At 49.0% G+C, this 17,154-nt stretch overlaps 1 protein-coding gene across 1 annotated transcript; it reads left to right on the forward strand.

Moving 5' to 3' along the window:
• The first annotated feature begins 874 nt into the window (after window positions 1-874).
• Window positions 875-16,053, forward strand: PIRT (phosphoinositide interacting regulator of transient receptor potential channels). Its single transcript, XM_037028281.1, has 2 exons — window positions 875-988; window positions 12,758-16,053. Exon 2 carries the CDS (start codon window positions 12,902-12,904, stop codon window positions 13,307-13,309), a length of 408 nt encoding a protein of 135 aa, XP_036884176.1. The 5' UTR covers window positions 875-988; window positions 12,758-12,901; the 3' UTR covers window positions 13,310-16,053.
• Window positions 16,054-17,154: the final 1,101 nt, after the last annotated feature.

A 17,154-nucleotide genomic window follows, 5' to 3' on the forward strand; every position in this document is an offset into this window, starting at 1 on the left:
CGAAAAGCCCCCGGGGCTCCCTTCTCAAGTCAAGGTGGAGAAGGGCAGGGCCAGCTTGGCTTTCAGGATCTTGGGCAACTTTGTTGGCATCTGTAGAATGGACCACTCGACACCTCACACCCAGCTTCCATGAGCACAATTTGATACCTGCTCATGGAGATGGAAACCCCTTTCCCACCAGTGTGGCAGTTTTCATTATTCTCTTATCACCATCATATGAAAAACGACAGGGCCATCCATCATCAGGGTAGAAGTGAGAAGCAAGGCTGAGCGCACAGCTTTGCCCCCAGTTCAGAGCTGTCTGGGCCTGGTGGGGGGTAGGGATCTGCATGCTTACCTTACCTTCCACTGTAGACTCCTAGTATTTTGCCACATGGGATACCAACTTACAAGCATGGGGAAGTTCTCAGAGGTTGCCATTTTGGAACCAGGGATGTTAAATACGTCTGCACTCGGCCTCTCCAACAACCAGAACAAAGTTCCCAGCTCTCATGGTCAAGGCCTGTACTAGGCAGAGCTCGCATAGCCTCTGAGTAACCTATACTTCATCAGCCCACCCCCACCATCCTCTCCCTCACACACGCCACCAACCCAGAGACTCCAGGTCTCCTGGTTCCTGAGCCCAGGTCAGGAGGAGCAGCCCTGCCCAGACATTGGCCTAATGCACATTCCACCAAAACTCAAAGGCAGACTGCAGAGAAGCTTCATTAATTTTTAATAATATTCATCCAACAGTGGCAGAGCAGAGCAGAGACAAAGCCACATTCCTAGTGCCTGTGCCAACAGCCTGCAAAGGGTTAACCCATTAGCCCACGTCCTGGTGAGCTCATCCCTACTGGAGCCTGCTCAGTGGCTGGGATTCTCAGCACACCGCTCCAGGACTCTGGCTGGGATGAAGAACTTGGGCACAAACTCACTGCTGGTATCCTCCCCACACAGGCCGTGTGTGACTCTCAGGTCCCCCACTCTCCCCCGGGACCACAGCACAGTAAGTAAGAGGGGATTTGTCCCCTCTGCCTTTCCTTCCATCTCCCTGGAGGAATAAGCTGGATTTAACTTTGCTTTGAGTGTGCTGTCTTTGAATCAGAGTTGGAAGGCAAAGTGAAAGACAGGCAAGGGAGAGGGGGCTGTGCCTTGGGAGGGGGAGAACCAGCTGCCCTCAGGCAGGAGGAGACTGCCTAGTGACGACCCTGGCAGAGAGTGGTGGCAGGGGTGGCAGGGCTGCCCCTGCTCTGCCCCTGGAAATTAGCTTCCGGCCTTCACCCTCGGCAGTCACTGGGGGCAAGGGCTGGGCCACAACACTTCCCCAAACCTGGTCAGAGGCAGGAGCAAAAAAGCCAGACATTGAAATTTGATGCCAGCCTGGCCTCCATAGTTTATGGGCGGGGCCTCAGACCCAGCCTGTCCCCCTGGGCATCCCCTATCAGACCCCGGTGTAAGTTGGTCCCTCCCAGACACAGGTGTGGTAGCCTTCTGGGGAGGTACCAGGAAAACAGTGCAGCATGCTGACTGGGGCACTGTTTGCCTCAGGCAGGAGAAATGTGGGTGACCATGCCTCCAGGACGGGGACATGTACCTGGGTAAACACACGCCTCATCACCTGAGCTATTCTCCCACCTTGTCACCAGGCAGGGCCTGGGCTCTGGCTGCAGGGGGTGGAGGTGAACAGCACTGTCTAGGCTGAGCATGACCTCCGGAGAACTCCCCTTCCAAGGAGGTCTGTGAGCAGTCGACAGATGGTGGTTGTGCCCTGGTGACAGAGGCAGTGTACTTAGAAGTGCTCTGGCCTCTGCTTTATCAGCTCAGGCACTGGGCCCCACTCACCTTTATCAGAGAGTGGCGGTCGCCAACTCTGTGTCCTGTTGAGGGGAGGGCAGAGACTCACTGTCAGTGTGGTGGGGCATGTGGCTCCCCTGGGGAAAGAGCAAGACCCTCCTCGTCTCAGGAATTAGAAAAGAAACACACCTTGGGACTGTCTCGGGAACAGTAAACCATGTTATTTCTACCTTGTGACCTGTTCCCCTCTCCTCCAACTGGCCCTGCTCTCTGGGGCCCAGGCTTCCTGTGGAAGCAGTGCCTACCCTCCCTCTCCTGGGCTCTGGTCCTTGCAATTCCCAGAATAGTTCACTCCTGTTGGGGAGGAGAAGCCCGGAAGGGGCAGATAACACCAGCCCCAAGCACAGCAGGACTCTTAGAATTTCGGGGTTGCCAGGCATGTTACAAAGATGCCAGTTAAATTCAAACTTCTCCTAAACAATAAATAAATGTTTAATATAAGTATGTCCCGTACAACATTTGGAACAATCTTATATGGAAAAAACCACCCGTTGTTTATCTGAAATGCAAATGTAACTGGGCATCTTGTCATTTTATTGCTAAGTCTGGCAACCTATTAATATTGATGGATGATGTTTTATCAGCTTCCAGGGAGGATGGGGCCAGGAAGGGGCTATGGAATGGGTGCAGAAGACGGTGTGCAGACAGAGGGGAGGCAGGACAGGGGGCACGGGACAGTGAACAAAAACACAGGGCAACCAGCAGAGCCCCATCCTGGTGCAGCATGGTAGAAATAGTCTATACAGACCCAGATTTGGGGTTCAGCCACTCTGAGCCTCAGTTTCCTAATCTGTGAAATGGGGATGATACTGAGAGTACCCCCCACTTAGAGCCATGAGGATTGAAAGAGACACTCATGTAAAGAAGGCTGTGTGGATCAGGCCTTTGGTGCTCCGTGGGATGATGATGGGGTGACTTTGTGGCCACTCCGTCACGGGCCTTTTGCTGCTCTCCTGGCCTCAACTCCAGGCCCCAGCTGGAGCCCTCATTTCCTCAGCAGCTGCACTCAGCAGTTCTGGGCCTTGCCCCTCACCCACAGCAGCCACCACTGAAACTCTGTTCACTGCCAGGACCCCTTTGCTAGTGTTCTCCCCACTCACTGGCTCCCCAGTTTGAAACAAAAATCAAGAGTGTCCCAATGGAGAGCAGGATAAACTAGAACAGACAGGCTCCAAACTCCCCTTCAGATCCCAGCTCACTACTCACTTGCTGGGTAACTCTAGGCAAGTCATTTAAGCTCTGTGATCCTCAGTTTCCTCCCTGGCAAAATGGGGTACTAATCGTCCCTTGCTCAAGGAGAGTAGCTGGAAGAGTACCTGAGGCGATGCAGAAAAAAGCATGCAGCATGGTCCCCAGCCCATAGTAAGAGCCTAGTAAATGGCAGCTACTATTATCGTGTGAAAAGTGTCAGCCCTCCCTGACACACAGTCTCTTCTGCTTTGGAGAAGCTGCTCCGGGTAGCTTGGCAACTTCAGGAACATCAGCCAGAAGGCAGCCAGTCTCAGCAAGGCCTTAGAGGCCAAGAAGGAAAAGAGGAGGGGGCTGGCTTCTTATAGATGCTTCTCATGTGCCCTTGTTAGCTAGTTCCATCCTACCACCTCACTCCATCACCAAAAGGTATCGTTGACGACTGGGTGAGAAGAAACAGGCAGGGTGTCTTGGGACAGTTGCCATGAAGAACCCTCCTGCCATGGCTCCACTACTTACCGAATCATTTAACAAGTGCTTGCTGAGCCCTGGCCTCAGCACCGAGCTCTGAGCACTGGAATTTGAGAAAGCCCCAGCCCAGCCCCTTCTGCAATCTGGGAGGGGATGAAGGCTCCTGGTGCTGTGCAGACACATATACGGTCACCTCCAGGGTAGTACTTCACTTGCTTCACTTTCAGCTGCCGCTCCCATTAAGTGGTGCATTTCAGACACTCAAGAATCCATCCAAGGAAAAGTGTTCGGTCCTTATTATCTTGGACACTCATCACTCACCAGCTTGCATACTCCACACACAACTGAATTCTGTGTTGGGGATGAATGTATGAGTGCCTGAGGAAAACCCAAAATTTCTCTGCCAGTTCTCTTCCCTCTCATTTGAGACATCTCTTCACCTCATTTCTCAGAGACACCAGCAAGTAAGTGAACGTGTATGCTGAGCAAGAAAACGGGCATGAGCTCCTCTTTGGTGAAGAACACTGTCTTAGTGTCTGTAGCTCCCCGTCGAGCAGAGGGTAGCACACAGGAATCGCTTGGAAAGTGTTTGTTGCAGTGTTGGTGAATGCTGCTAGCTGAGAGCTGATTAGCAAGCTGGTGGATGGAAGGTAAACACAAACTGAAACAACGCAAGTAGGCAGGATCTCCAAGTATGTGGCAAATACAAAAGCGTGGTAGATAAACACACCAATGCTAACGAGATTAAGAGACAGGCCCATGGGTTCCTCTCTTGGGATACTGAGTTCCTTTGCCTACCAAACCCAGTCTTTGCTCTGCCTAAGAGCCATGAAAGTCTGTGTTTCCCTTCAAGGGATGGTATCTTTCCAAAGACAAGGTAGAAAAAGTAAAATTCTTATTGTTCTATCCTCTCCTCCCTCCCTCTCTCTCCTTTTCCATTCCATCCCCATCCCCATCTCCACCTCCACCTCCATCCCCAGACCCAGACCCATTACCAGCCATCTCCATCTCTAACCCCATCTCCATCCTATCCCCATTCCCATCTCCATCTCACCCCGACCTCCATCTCCATCTCCATTACCACCTCCAGCCCCATCATCATCTCCATCCCCATCCTCATCTCCACCTTCTTCCCATCCCCATCTCTCTCTCCATCTCTCTCTCTCCATCTCCATCTTTGTCTTCTGTCCCCAGTTCACAGTTTCTCCAAAAAGCACCTTCTCTTTTTTCAAGATCTTCTCTTCTTCAGAATGAGTTATACAGTCTTTCCCATAAGAGTCAGGTGATTCCTCACTCTACAGATTTCCCTCTAATGTATTTACCCTATTCTGGGTCCCTTTGCCCCTACCCACACCCTTATTTCGCTTTTCTGGGGTAATGTGTTTTTTGCCTATACCCCTCCCCTGGGTCCCTATGTTTCATCATATGGCTTCAATCATTATTAATATTTTGCTATCCTCGGCTTAGCTATACTTCCACCTGCTGCCCACCCTGACTCACTCAGCTGTTATTAAGACTTTTACCATTATTTTTTCCTGGTATAGAATTTATGCGCATAGAAATGCAGAAAGTTTAGCGTGCCATATTAACAAATGGATCCCTCATATTCTCCACATCAACACCACGAGACAGAACATTTTTGTCAACCTCAGAAAATCCTGGTGAGTTCCTCCCATACTTACAACCACTATTTGAGTTTTGTCACCTTAGATTAGTTCTTAGAATATTCAGGAATGGGAGACCTACACTGTACGTACTATTTTATGTCTCACTTCTTTCATGCAGCATACTTACAATACTCATCCGTGTTACGTGTGTGTCAAAAATGAGTTCCTTTTTGTTGTTTAATAACATTCCACTGTGATGTTTAGCTTTTCTTTTGCTTGTGGACATTTGGGTTGTTTTCTGGTTTGGGCTACTATGGCTAAAGCTGCCATGAATATTCATAAATAAGTCATGTGTGGACATGGGTTTTCATTTTTCTTGAACCAAAAAAATTTAGGAGTAGAATTGCTGGGTCAAAAGATAGGTATATGATTAACTTCCTAGGAAATACCAAACCTTTTTCCAAAGTGGCAGCGTCAATACACAGTCCCAGCCACAGTGTACGGGAGCCCTCGTAGCACATCTCACTGTTTGATACTGCGAGGTTTTTACATTTTAATCATTCCAGTGAATGTGTGGCTGTATCTCATTGTAGTTTTGATTAGCACTTTTTTTGTTGTTGAATATCAACTTCAAGCACTTTTTCATGGGTTTCTTTTCTTAAAAAATATTTTTATTTATTTATTTTTTAGAGAAAGGGGGAGGGAGGGAGAAAGACAGGGAGAGAAACATCAATGTGTGGCTGCTTCTCATGCACCCCCAACTGGGGACCTGGCCCAAAACCCAGGCATGTGCCCTGACTGGGAATCGAACCGGCGACCCTTTGGTTCTCCGACTGGCACTCAATCCACTGAGTCACCCCAGCTCATGGGTTTTTTGTTCATTATTTGTCTTCCTTTGAAATGGGTCTGTTCAAATCGTTTGCCAACTTTTAAAATAGGACTGTTTGTGTTTTTATTAATCAAATGTAGTAGTTCATGTATATTCCAGATACAGATCCTTCAACAAATACATATTTTGAAAAAGTTTTCTCTCAGTCCATAGCTTGCCTATTCATTTTTCTTCTTAGTAGGTTTAATGAGTAGGAGTTTTCAATTATGATGAAATCTAATTTATTGATTTATTTCTTCTCTCTTGGTTATTACCTTCTCTGTCCTAAAAAATGTTGCCTGCCTTCAAGTCAACAAAGATATTCTCCTCTATTTTTTCCTAACAGCTTTATAGTTTTATGTTTCTGTTCAAGTTATGTCCATGATTCATCTTGAATTTATATTTGCTGATGGTGTGAGGTGGAGTAAGGTCTCATTTTGTTCTCCTGTGAACATCCAGTTGTTCTATCACCATTTGTTTAAATGACTTTCTTGTCCCCATTAAATCACTTCGGTGCATTTGTCCAAAGGGAGTTGTGCTTGGTTATTGTCTGGCTTACTGGCTGGTTGGTAGAGACAGCAGTCTGCCTTCCTGCAAGTTGGACTTACAGATAGCAGGCGGACTTCCTGCTCCTGTAACTGTACCGTGGGAGTTGGTTTCCTGGGCTGGTTGCTGCCGATTATGGGTTGGACTCCCATTTTTATATGTAGTCTGACCATTGTCTATCTGAAAATTCAGCCTCTCATTCATTATATCCATTACAAACATACATAAAAGTAGAGATAGTAATATAATGAACTTCCATATTCAGTCATCATCTAGGCACAATAATTTTTATTTTGTCATGTTTGATTTAAAGTTTGATGTTTTCCTGTGGATCATGGCATCACAACATTTCATCCCTGGATGTTGTTTCAAGATGCATCTCAATGTCTATAAAGAGGCTTTCTTATGTGTCCACAATATCAGTATCATACTGAACACAAATTTTAAATCCTTAATGTCATTTAATACCCGATCCATATTCAAACTTCCCTAAAAATATCCCCAAATGTCTTTGTGTTATTGGTTTATTCGAGTCAGACTCTAAAGAAAGGAACACATTGCATGTAGTTATAACTTTTAATTATCTTTGTTTAAACATTTTATTGATGTTTAACATATACACAGGAAAGTAGTAATATCAAAAGTATAAAGCTCAAGCAGTACACACCCACACCACCAGCTAGTCAGACCAAGAGTCAGAATATCACCTACACTCCAAACGTCTCTATGCACCCCTGCTTTCAGACACTTCCCACTCCGAACAAAGGTAACCACGACCCTAACCACCAATAGCATCAGTCATCTTACAGGTTTTTGAATTTTATTTAAATGAAGTCTCATTTTATGTAAATGGAATTCTATGTAAATGGGAATGTGCCTGACTTGCATTGTCTATCCTCCTGTGTGGAGATTTGTGCATGTTTTTCTGTGTGCACTTGTCATTCTCGTGGCTGTACCATCTCAGTTGCAGCCTGCCCACTCCTAGAAGTTGTGTGCTACAAATAAGCTCCACCCACTGAGTCTGCCTCCTGACACTCCAGACTTGGCCTCCAGGGGAGAAACCTATTGAGTCTCCTTTCTGAAACTGCTTCCCAAAAGGCTGAGCCAACATTCAAATTTGTGGTTAGTCTAAGAGGCCCAATATCTCTGGCTTTCTGCTGTCTCTCACCTGGAGATCCTTGCCTTAATCACACCTGCAAAGGCCCTCATTTAAATTCAGGTCACACGCTGAGGTTCTGGGTGGGCAACTCAACCCAAACCTGGGAGTTAGGAACACTCTGACACATTCAAACCAAACCTCCAGCAACAGAACTCAAACTTGAAATCATGGTTCTTCTCATGGGACTGGCTCCCCAGGTGTTGCCAGGCCCCTCACAGAGCTGCAGCGTGCAGGTCAAGTCCTTGGAGCACCTGCTAAGGGCCGGTCTGTGCACCACGGGACACTGCTAAGTGAAGGGGAATAAACCCAGCCTGGGCCCAGAGGCAGTTTACAAGGAAGGAGAGTGTGTAAGGCCAACGTGCAGCAAGATTTTTCACCAGAATGAGTTTGTCCCCAGGGGACATTAGGGGACAAAATGTCTGGAGACATTTTTGATAATTAAGATTGAAAGTGAGGAAGTGCTACTGGTGTCTGGCAGGTAGAGGCCAGGAATGTTACTCAATATCAAACAATTCACAGGACAGCCCCTACAACAAAGGGCATGGGCCCAAAACGTCAACAGTACCACTATCCAGAAACCCAGGTATCAGAAGAATAGTATCTTAGGATTTTAATTAAAAGTTATAAAACTCATACTGCCCCCTACTTGGGGATTTTCAGGAAGCCCGGAATCTCAGAATTCACATTTGATTCACCACCCACAACCCTATCTAAAATAGCTTTAGAAATCCCTTAGCCCAACTTCTTTATTCTACAGGTGAGAAAACAGGGACCAGGAAAAAAACTACCTATAACAGCAACCAGAGCCATTTCTTGAACACCTACGATGTGTCATACAATGCAGTAGTGTTTTGTGAAATTTGATAGTCACTGCAACCTGGCAAGACAGATACTCTCTTGTCCCCATTCTATGCATGGTGCCCATAGGTCTCAGGGGTGGGTAGTGACCTGCCCAAAGGCCCAGAGTTTCGAGGAGGCAACCCGAGTTCAAACAGCCCTCTCTCTGATGTCACAGGCCTGGATCTTTCTGCCACATGCTGTGCCTGTGAGAGAAGGCGATTTTTCCCACCACAGTGTTCATCCCATGGCCCTACCCCACCTGTTCATTCACTGTTCTAAGGACACACCTCTTCCCAAGTAAGTCAACTAAATGAAAGATTCCCGTTCTTTGGGATTTCATGGGCCATTACAATTTAGATGACAGGTTTAAAAAAGGTAGATAGACAGATAGATAGTAGGTAGGTGAACAGCAGGTAGATAGACACCTACCCAGGATGGCCAGCCTTTTAGCTAAGCCAATGCAAAGATGAGCAAACCCAATGGTCACAGCTTCCGTCGCGGTCAGTTCATAAAAGGAAGCGATGCCAAGAAAGGAGGAAGGACATCATCTCAGAGTAAAAATAGTCCTCTAAATAAACAAATGTAACACTATAAAAAACTTAAAAACAGTGTTCTTATTTCCCTACTGAGCGATTTTCAACCTTTGTCATTTCACAGCACATATTAATTACTAAAAATCTGCTGCACACCAAAAAATATATTGTATGTTTTGCCAATCTGACATAAATAGGTATAATTTTGATTCATTCACATCAGATGGCTATTGTCCTGTTGCGCGTTGTAATTTTTTTGGACAATGTAAGGGAAAAGAGGTCAGTGCCCCTGACTAAATGGTCATGTATTACATGTTTTAAAAATTCTTGTGGCATGCGGGTTGAAAATCGCTGCCCGGTTGTACTGTGAGTCACTATGCCACTACGTATCTAGGTTACCCCATAGACGTAAGAGGTTAGTGAACTGAAGAATGAAGCCCCAGAAGTGAAAAACCCAGACATCCTCCTAGCTGAGGACCCTGGTGACTCATCCAGACGAGTGCGCTCTGCGCGAGGAGTTCTGCATCCTAAGAACTTGGCCTGAACCCCAGTCCAGCAATGTAGGAAACGGGGCGCTTCAGCCTGTTCCTAAATCTCCTCAGTCCTCAGTCTCTGCCCTTACAAAATGGGAATAGATGGACGACCTCCTCGCAGGGCCAAAGAGCGTGTGAGAGGTGCTTCCAGCGAGATCCAGTCAGTCCCACCTCGCTCGCTGGCAGTCAGGGGAACCCGTGGTCCCTACAGAGAGGTCCTGCGGCCTGGGGAACGCCTCCTGTCCGGGATGCCGGGGCGCCCGCCCGAGAGGGTAGCTCTCTGGCAGCATTCCCTCCTGACTCAGCCCAGCCCTCCTCTGGCACAGCTGCAAACCGCCCCCCCGCCCCCCACCTCCGTTCTGCGAGACAACACCTGCCATGTCTGGTCTGGGTCTTCACAGCAAAGCTGTGGAAACAGCGTCCGAGAGACAACCAACGGAAGATGTCCCAACGCCCATCTGAGAAACTGGTCACAATAACCAACACCAATTCCCACTACCCCAGCACGCAGGGGGAAAGTCACTTTAAAATGACTACTTAGCTTATGCAAATACGCCGCAGGGCTGAAAGGGAGGTGAACACCTGGTGTCTGTACTCACAAAGCACATCCGTTGTATTTTCCAGTCTAAATCCAAGGGTCCTCTCCATATGAGTGTATATGAATGTGAATATCTGCACTCTGAAAGCGGAGCAGTCTGACAATTCCTGCTCCCTCCCCATCAGAGGGGAGGGCCCCATTTATAACTGCTGTTCTAGAAACGGGGAGCCATGTGCTTCCGGGAGGGTGGGAACACTCTCCCCCCTGGTTCGGACCTGAGTTCCTGGGAGGATGGCCGGGGTGGCCAGTGGGGGACTGGTTTGAAATTCCCATTGTAGGAAGGGTTGAAGGAGAGCCTGTTCACTAAAGGAAACGTCTAGGTGTGGAAGGGCCTTGATGGAGAAGGAACTGCAGGTTCAGAGGGTGGGGGCTTGGGAACCACCAGCTGCAGACCCTCCTCCTTCATCCCGAGCTGTCTTTCACCCAGGACTGGCACAGTAGTGTCCAAAAATGCCCCTCCTCCATATGTGGGTCTGGCTCTCACTCTTTTTGGTGTGTGTAATGGGGATCTTCTGTGACTGGGAAGAATAGCCTAATTTTCTTCCCCAATAAACTTTTTGCTGTGGCGAGAAATCTCTCCCACCCCACTCACAGGAAGGATATTAGTAAATGCTGATTTGAGTGGGGCCTGAGGTAGCCCAGTAGGAAAAGTGAAAGAAGACGTCAGAGGAAGAAGCCAGGAAACCTGGAGGAGGGAAGGGAGTAGAGGCCAGGGCCAAGGACCATCAGTGTCAGTCGGGAGAGAGAAGGAGCAGAGGCTAGAAAGGGAGATGCTGGGGGTATGTTCCCCTAGGCATGCAGGGGCCCTGCAGAACACAGTGAGAGAGTGGGTGGATTCAGGAGACAGGGGCACAGGGTGGCCAGTATGACCCCCAAACACAGCGACCCCTGAGCATACAGGGGAGGCTGCAGGGCCCCTCTAGGGGGGACTGAGTTTGTGTGAGCAGTGTTGTAAGGAAAGCTGGATTTATTGTTAGTGACCAGCGGGAGGGAGGGAGGGAGGGAAGGAGAGAGAGGAGAGAGGGTGGGGTGTAGTGGGAAAGACAGGGGGCAGAAAGGACGTGATCCGTTCACTTACTCATTTGCTTAAAGCTGTACAGAATCCCTGGGGCACAGAGCACTGCCCCAGAAGCTCTGGAGACAACTCAAAGGTGAGTCAGGGTGATGGCTTAGTGCCAACCTCCAGGTCGGTGCCTGGCCTCCCCTTTCTTTCCCACACAGAAGGTACTTAGTATTAGGAGAGTATCTAAAAGTATTCATCTCTTATTGCCAGATTGCAAATATATAAGCATTTGCACTTGAGCCCACAATTTCTGACTGTGGAATGAAAGGTTTCAATCCCACCAGCGTGGTTCTGGGGGAGGATCTGGCAGGTGAGAGCTGTTTCTCAGCAGCTCTAAAATTGTGATGCACAGGGGACTACCAGCCTCCCTGCAGGACTAGGGGGTGAGAGGGCTCTGGAGACCAAGAGGCACACCGATGGGCTCTGGGTGAGAAACTGGAACAGGCAGGTAGGCTTCATTCTTTACCAAGGCAGGCTTAAGAACCAGAAGGTGGGACTCTGATGCAATTCGCATGGGTGATGGGGAAAGGGGCCATCTAGCTATTAGAAGGTCACACTCTGAACCTGACAAAGCTATGCTGACAAAGCACATAAAATCTGTGTGCGCTGGAGGACTGCTGCAGGACTGCTCTCCAGTCCTGGCCAGTGTGGCACAGTTGATTGGAGCATCATCCCATAAACCAAAAGGTCACAGGTTCAATTCCTGGGCAGGACACTTGCCTATTAAAGTTGAAGTTTCAGTCTCTTGCAACCTTGGGGCAGTAGGGGGGCAGGATGATTAATGTTTCTCTCTTACATCAGTGTGTCTCTCCCTCCCTCCTTTCCCCTCTCTCTAAGATCAGTGGGCTTCTCATTGAGTGAGGATAAAAAAGAAAAAAGTGCTCTCCAGCCCCTATGTACCTTGGTGTTTTAAGAGAAGAACAGATGGTTCAATCCAGCCTCTGGCTGTTCCTTACCATGTGGTAAATGGCTTGGCCTCTCTGAGGCTTTGCTTTCTCCTCTGTGAAGTAGGATGACTGTTTAACTCACGGGCGTATTGTGAGGCTCAAATTTGATGAGAGAAGAGTTTAGTGCTGTACCTGGCACACAGCAGACACTGCACGTGTGCACACACACAGGATTATGTAGTAGGTACTGCTCTAATGGACAATGACACAATTATGGAGTGCTTGCAATATGCCAGTTATTGTTACAATGCATCACATGTCTTAATTCATTGAACCCTTTTGAAAACCCTATAAGTGGTGGTATCACCCCATTTTATAGATAAGAAAACTGAGGCACAGAGACATTAACTCACTGAAGATCACAGAGCTAGAAAGTGATTGGGTTTGAAGATGCCAGTGCATAAACTGTTGATTTTGGTTACTTAATGGGCACCACTGTGCCCTGTTTTGAATACTAAAAGCAGTTGATTAAAATGACATAGTATTTATCTCTCACAAGAAAATAACAAAGTGGCTTGAGTGGTTTCTTTTTTATGTGGCTCTCATCTGATTTTCCTTCTGGCTTCAGCACCAAAACCCTGAATAGCCCTCCACTGAGAGCCGGCTAGAGACGGATGCTGGATGCAGGAAGGGGACTTGAGGAACCTTTTGGCTTGGCTCTTGCTCCTAACTGTTGCAAGTCCCAGGTGTTCGGTCCTGAGGAGCTGTGACGATGGAGGCTGTCCCCAAAGCCCCGGATGTTGATGAGAAGTCTCCAGAATCCAAGGACCTGCTGCCCAGCCAGACTGCCAGCTCCCTGTGCATAAGCTCCCGAAGTGAGTCCGTCTGGACCACCGCCCCCAGGAGTAAGTGGGAGATATACCGCAAGCCCATCATCACCATGTCCGTGGGTGGCGCCATCCTCCTCTTCGGCGTGGTCATCACCTGCCTGGCCTACACCCTGAACCTGGTTGAGAAGTATCTGACAGCCCTTAAGATGATAGGGCCTGCCTTCCTGTCCCTGGGACTCATGATGCTGGTGTGCGGGCTGGTGTGGGTGCCCATCATCAAAAAGAAACAGAAGCAGAGACAGAAGTCTATGTTCTTCCAGAGCCTCAAGTCCTTCTTCTTAAATCGCTGATGATGACCTCCCCTCTGTCCTCCCTATCATCCTGCCACCTCAACCCAGAGAAGGAGGTCTGACGACCAACATCCAATACCCATCTCCTTGGTGGTGGGCTTTGCCATACAAATAATCCAGGCTGACTGCCTTCCTGGATCTGGAGGAAGGAGAGCGCTCAGGGCTCCCCTTCTGTATAGCTGGGGCATATTGCTGGACGAATCTCATTCAGTGTCTGTTATTACTGAGGCTTCCCTTGGACCCTGCCTGCAGCCATCTAGCTCTCTCTGCCATGTGCTATGCATGTTGGGAAATTCCTAGGATGGGCTGTGCCCTAAGGAGAACCTCATGTTTACGCATCTGAGTGCCTGGGCTGGATTCCACATTTGCATCCTTCTAGAACCAAACTGACCAACAGGAATGGTCCTTCGCAAAGGGAGGGGAGGGCTGGCTCCCAACCCCTGGGTTTGCCAGCCCAGCTTCCTTCATGGGCAAGATACTGACTTGCATTTCAAGAGATGAGACAAGTCACAAGTATCAAACATTCCAAAGAGTGAACAGTGAAGGGACTGGGGAAGGCACATTTTCCCTGGAGGACGTTCAAGAGCCAGCCACCCAAGTCCAATTCTGTTATATAGTATTTCTGGATGTAGTGGGGCATGCTCAGGGTGTTGCAGTTTCCCCTTGACCTTCTAACTCCTTCTCCTTGACTGCTCTCCCCTCTGATCTCGCCAACTAGTCAATGCCAAGTGCATGCTGTCCTAATGTCCTCTTGGCCCCACCCTGGATTCTAGAACAGCAACACAGAGAGCTGTAGAGGGTTCTATAGGATTGCTCTCTCCTTCACCTGCACTGAGAATCAAAACCAGGAAAGTGGCATTCCATGCTTGAATGATCTGTAGGTATCCAGAGATGAAGTCCAGTTTTAAATATGTCTCCCTGCCTCCATCCACCAAATAAGCAAACATATCTCAAGTGCCCTTCTCTGGGCCAGGTCTTCAGTTGGAAGCAAGACAGGCACGTTCTCTGCTTTAATCTTCTTTCCCAAGTGGGAGATACAGTCCAGCCAATGGACATTGGAATACCCTGTGGAGAAATGGGGTGGTGGGGGAGCAAGCAGGGGACATTGAAGGCAGACCTGAGAGAGAACAGAGAGATTGCTGGGCTGTGTCATTCCAACAGAGAACAACAGGAAAAACGAGAGGTAACAAAAGGGAGAAGCATCTGGAGCAGCAGAAACTGTCTGTGCAAAAGCTGGGGATGGGGGGAGCATGATAAAATTCAGGAAACTGCACAGCAACTTTCCTAACCTCCCAAATGTCGTGTTTACTCCTTTCCTGTGGGCTGTTCCTCACTGTGATTCCACAAGTGCTTCAGGGCAGCTTCTCCTGGGTGACACTGAGGGCCTCCTGGGTGACACTGAGGGCCTCCTGGGTGTATGGAAGAGACTGGAAGGGGGTTTCCAAAAGGTCCACCTAACAAAGAGCACCCATGTGATAGGTGCTCCCAAAACCTGAGTTTTTCTGTAGTAGTCAGAGACCTTTAGGTGATAGTCTGGACGGGAGCTTGCCTCCACAATGCCCCAGGCCAGGCCAAGGCCAGGCCCAGTTCCAGAGGAGAACATCTGCTAACAAGCTGTGAGTGAAAGGTGTCCTGCACTGTCATCACCCTTGGCTTGAGCTGACCCCCTTCACTCCTTAGTCTTCTGGCCTCATAGTCACTATGGCAACCCCTCTCTCTAACAGGGCTCCAGGTTTATCCATGCTTCATGGTGTTTCTGTGTGCAGAGTCAGAACCTCACCTTGTTCCCTCTGCATCATGGGAAATTCCATGAAGGCAGGTACCTCTGACATGCGGACACCCCCTAACCCTCCTACCTAAGGAACCAGAGTTCTGGAAGCAAGTGGCCTTTGAGCTTCACCCAGAATGACCATGTTTCATTCATTCAGTATGGCTGGGGCCTTTTGCCCACCTGTCCCCTGCACACGGGTGGTCAGGATCAATATCCTGGTGGTGTTGCGAGTGCTATGTCACTAATTGTAGTTCCAGTGCCTCAGGTGACCGGGTTTGCAGATCATTTCCTTTCCCTGACGTGAAGGCAGAGTCAGTATGGGGTCTGTAATTTTACTCCCAAATTTCCTGATGCTTTCTTACAGGGGAACAAATAGACTGGTCTCCCAGTTAACTCTTGGAAAATCCACACTCCCTGTGTCTCAGTTCATCTGCCCAAATACTGGCTGTCTGGTTCTGGCTGTGGGAAAAGGCCCTAGGTAGGTGTTACTACCCTCTATGTCTTAGAGGCAGGAAGTCTGGAGCCCTTCAGGACTGTAGAAAGTGTCCCAGTCCTGGACTCATCTTGCAGGCTGCAGCAGTTCTTGCCCACATTTTCTGTTCCTCAAGCTAGTTTCTCAGCAAGAACAGTTAGGAAAGGGCTCTGAGGAGTTATTCCCAAGCATCATTCAACCCCGCTGAGATCCCCCACTTCAATGTGAGCCTAGGAGCATGCCAGCGTCACACTTAGGGGTCTTTGCCAAAGACCATCACCCCATGGAAGTCTAAGGTATGTGTGTGCCTGATCTGTGAGTGCAGGTCACCTGCCACATTCCAGACCAAAGCATCACCACCGTGACTCCTCTTATACCCATGGGCTGGAGCACAGGGCCAGCATCCACAAGTTCAGCTACCCAGATTGTGTTACCACTTCCCCTGCCCCCTACATAGCTATTCTGTTTGGTAGAGTTCCATTTCATCTGATGCCTAAAGGAATTGATGTAATGTTGAATTGTATTCAACACTCTACTTATCAGTAAACTCTACTTATTCTATTTCACAGAGCCTGCTGTGTTTTCATTCTGCTCCATCAGATATTCCAAGATTATATCCCCTAATTCATTCCTCTAAACTGCTTCTCCCTCTCATCACTACGTGTTCTCAGGCCCTCCCCCACAGAGCTGTCCAGAAGAAAGGGTTCAGTATGGGTTCCACACATGGTTCCTTGGGCGCCTCACAGCAGCTGATGACCCTGTTCTCCATAAGTAACAACCCATAAGCAACAGATCAGAGATTCAGGTCCATAGCTACCTCCAGAGTCCCCATGTTCTCATCCCCTGAACTCCTGGTTTTGTGCCATGTGAATGGCCAGAGGCAGGAATGGAGGCCCTCCAACCACCAGCAGGAGTGATGCTGTCAGAGCAGGTGGCCTTGGTCCATCCAGCCTTTGTCCCACAGGCCAGACTCTTCTGCTGGCCAGTAGGAGGCTTTGGAACTGCCTAGCACCGGATATTGAGACTTCTTGTCACATTGGAGGCCAAGTGCATAAACCCCTCAAAAGTTCAAGATGAGTACCCACTGAGTACCCACAGGAGTACTCAGAACCAGAGCAGCAGCCTAGACCCAGTATCATTTCTCAAGGGTTTGGCACTGCTGAACTGCAGGTCTTCCCACAGGGAAAGGGGCTGTGGGCCATTTGCCCTGTTCCCCATTTCTCAAAAGACCCTCCCTGTCTCATTCAAGACTACAGAGGAGTCACCAATGAGCCTTGGGCCTGGTTCCTCCTTGGAACCAGGTTCCTTGCTTCCTGGTTCCTTCCTTCCCCCAGGCTGCTAACCTGGGCCGCACACGTCCAGGTCCTACCTCCTGCGCCATCACACCCCTGAGCCTGTGGTCTGGCACCAACGGGGAGTGGCCAGCTCCTGTCTAAGGTTTCCACCTGTGCAGGCTGCACAGAGCTCCAGGGGCCCCACTGGCCCCACCAGCCCCTAACCCTGTGGTTGGCTCCCTCAGGTCTCCTAGGGGGCCTGCTATTCCTGAGGAAACACACTCACAGAAAGGGGGACCCAGGCCATTGCCCAGTCCAGCTCTCCTGC

The sequence above is a fragment of the Sturnira hondurensis genome, unplaced genomic scaffold (assembly GCF_014824575.4).
Source record: "Sturnira hondurensis isolate 20B ecotype Veracruz unplaced genomic scaffold, ASM1482457v3 Scaffold0019835, whole genome shotgun sequence".
Taxonomy (NCBI): Eukaryota; Metazoa; Chordata; class Mammalia; order Chiroptera; family Phyllostomidae; genus Sturnira; species Sturnira hondurensis.

Bases quoted from the DNA above. Each gene is read 5' to 3' on its own strand.
- PIRT (XM_037028281.1), top strand. From the start codon at position 12,902: ATGGAGGCTGTCCCCAAAGCCCCGGATGTTGATGAGAAGTCTCCAGAA.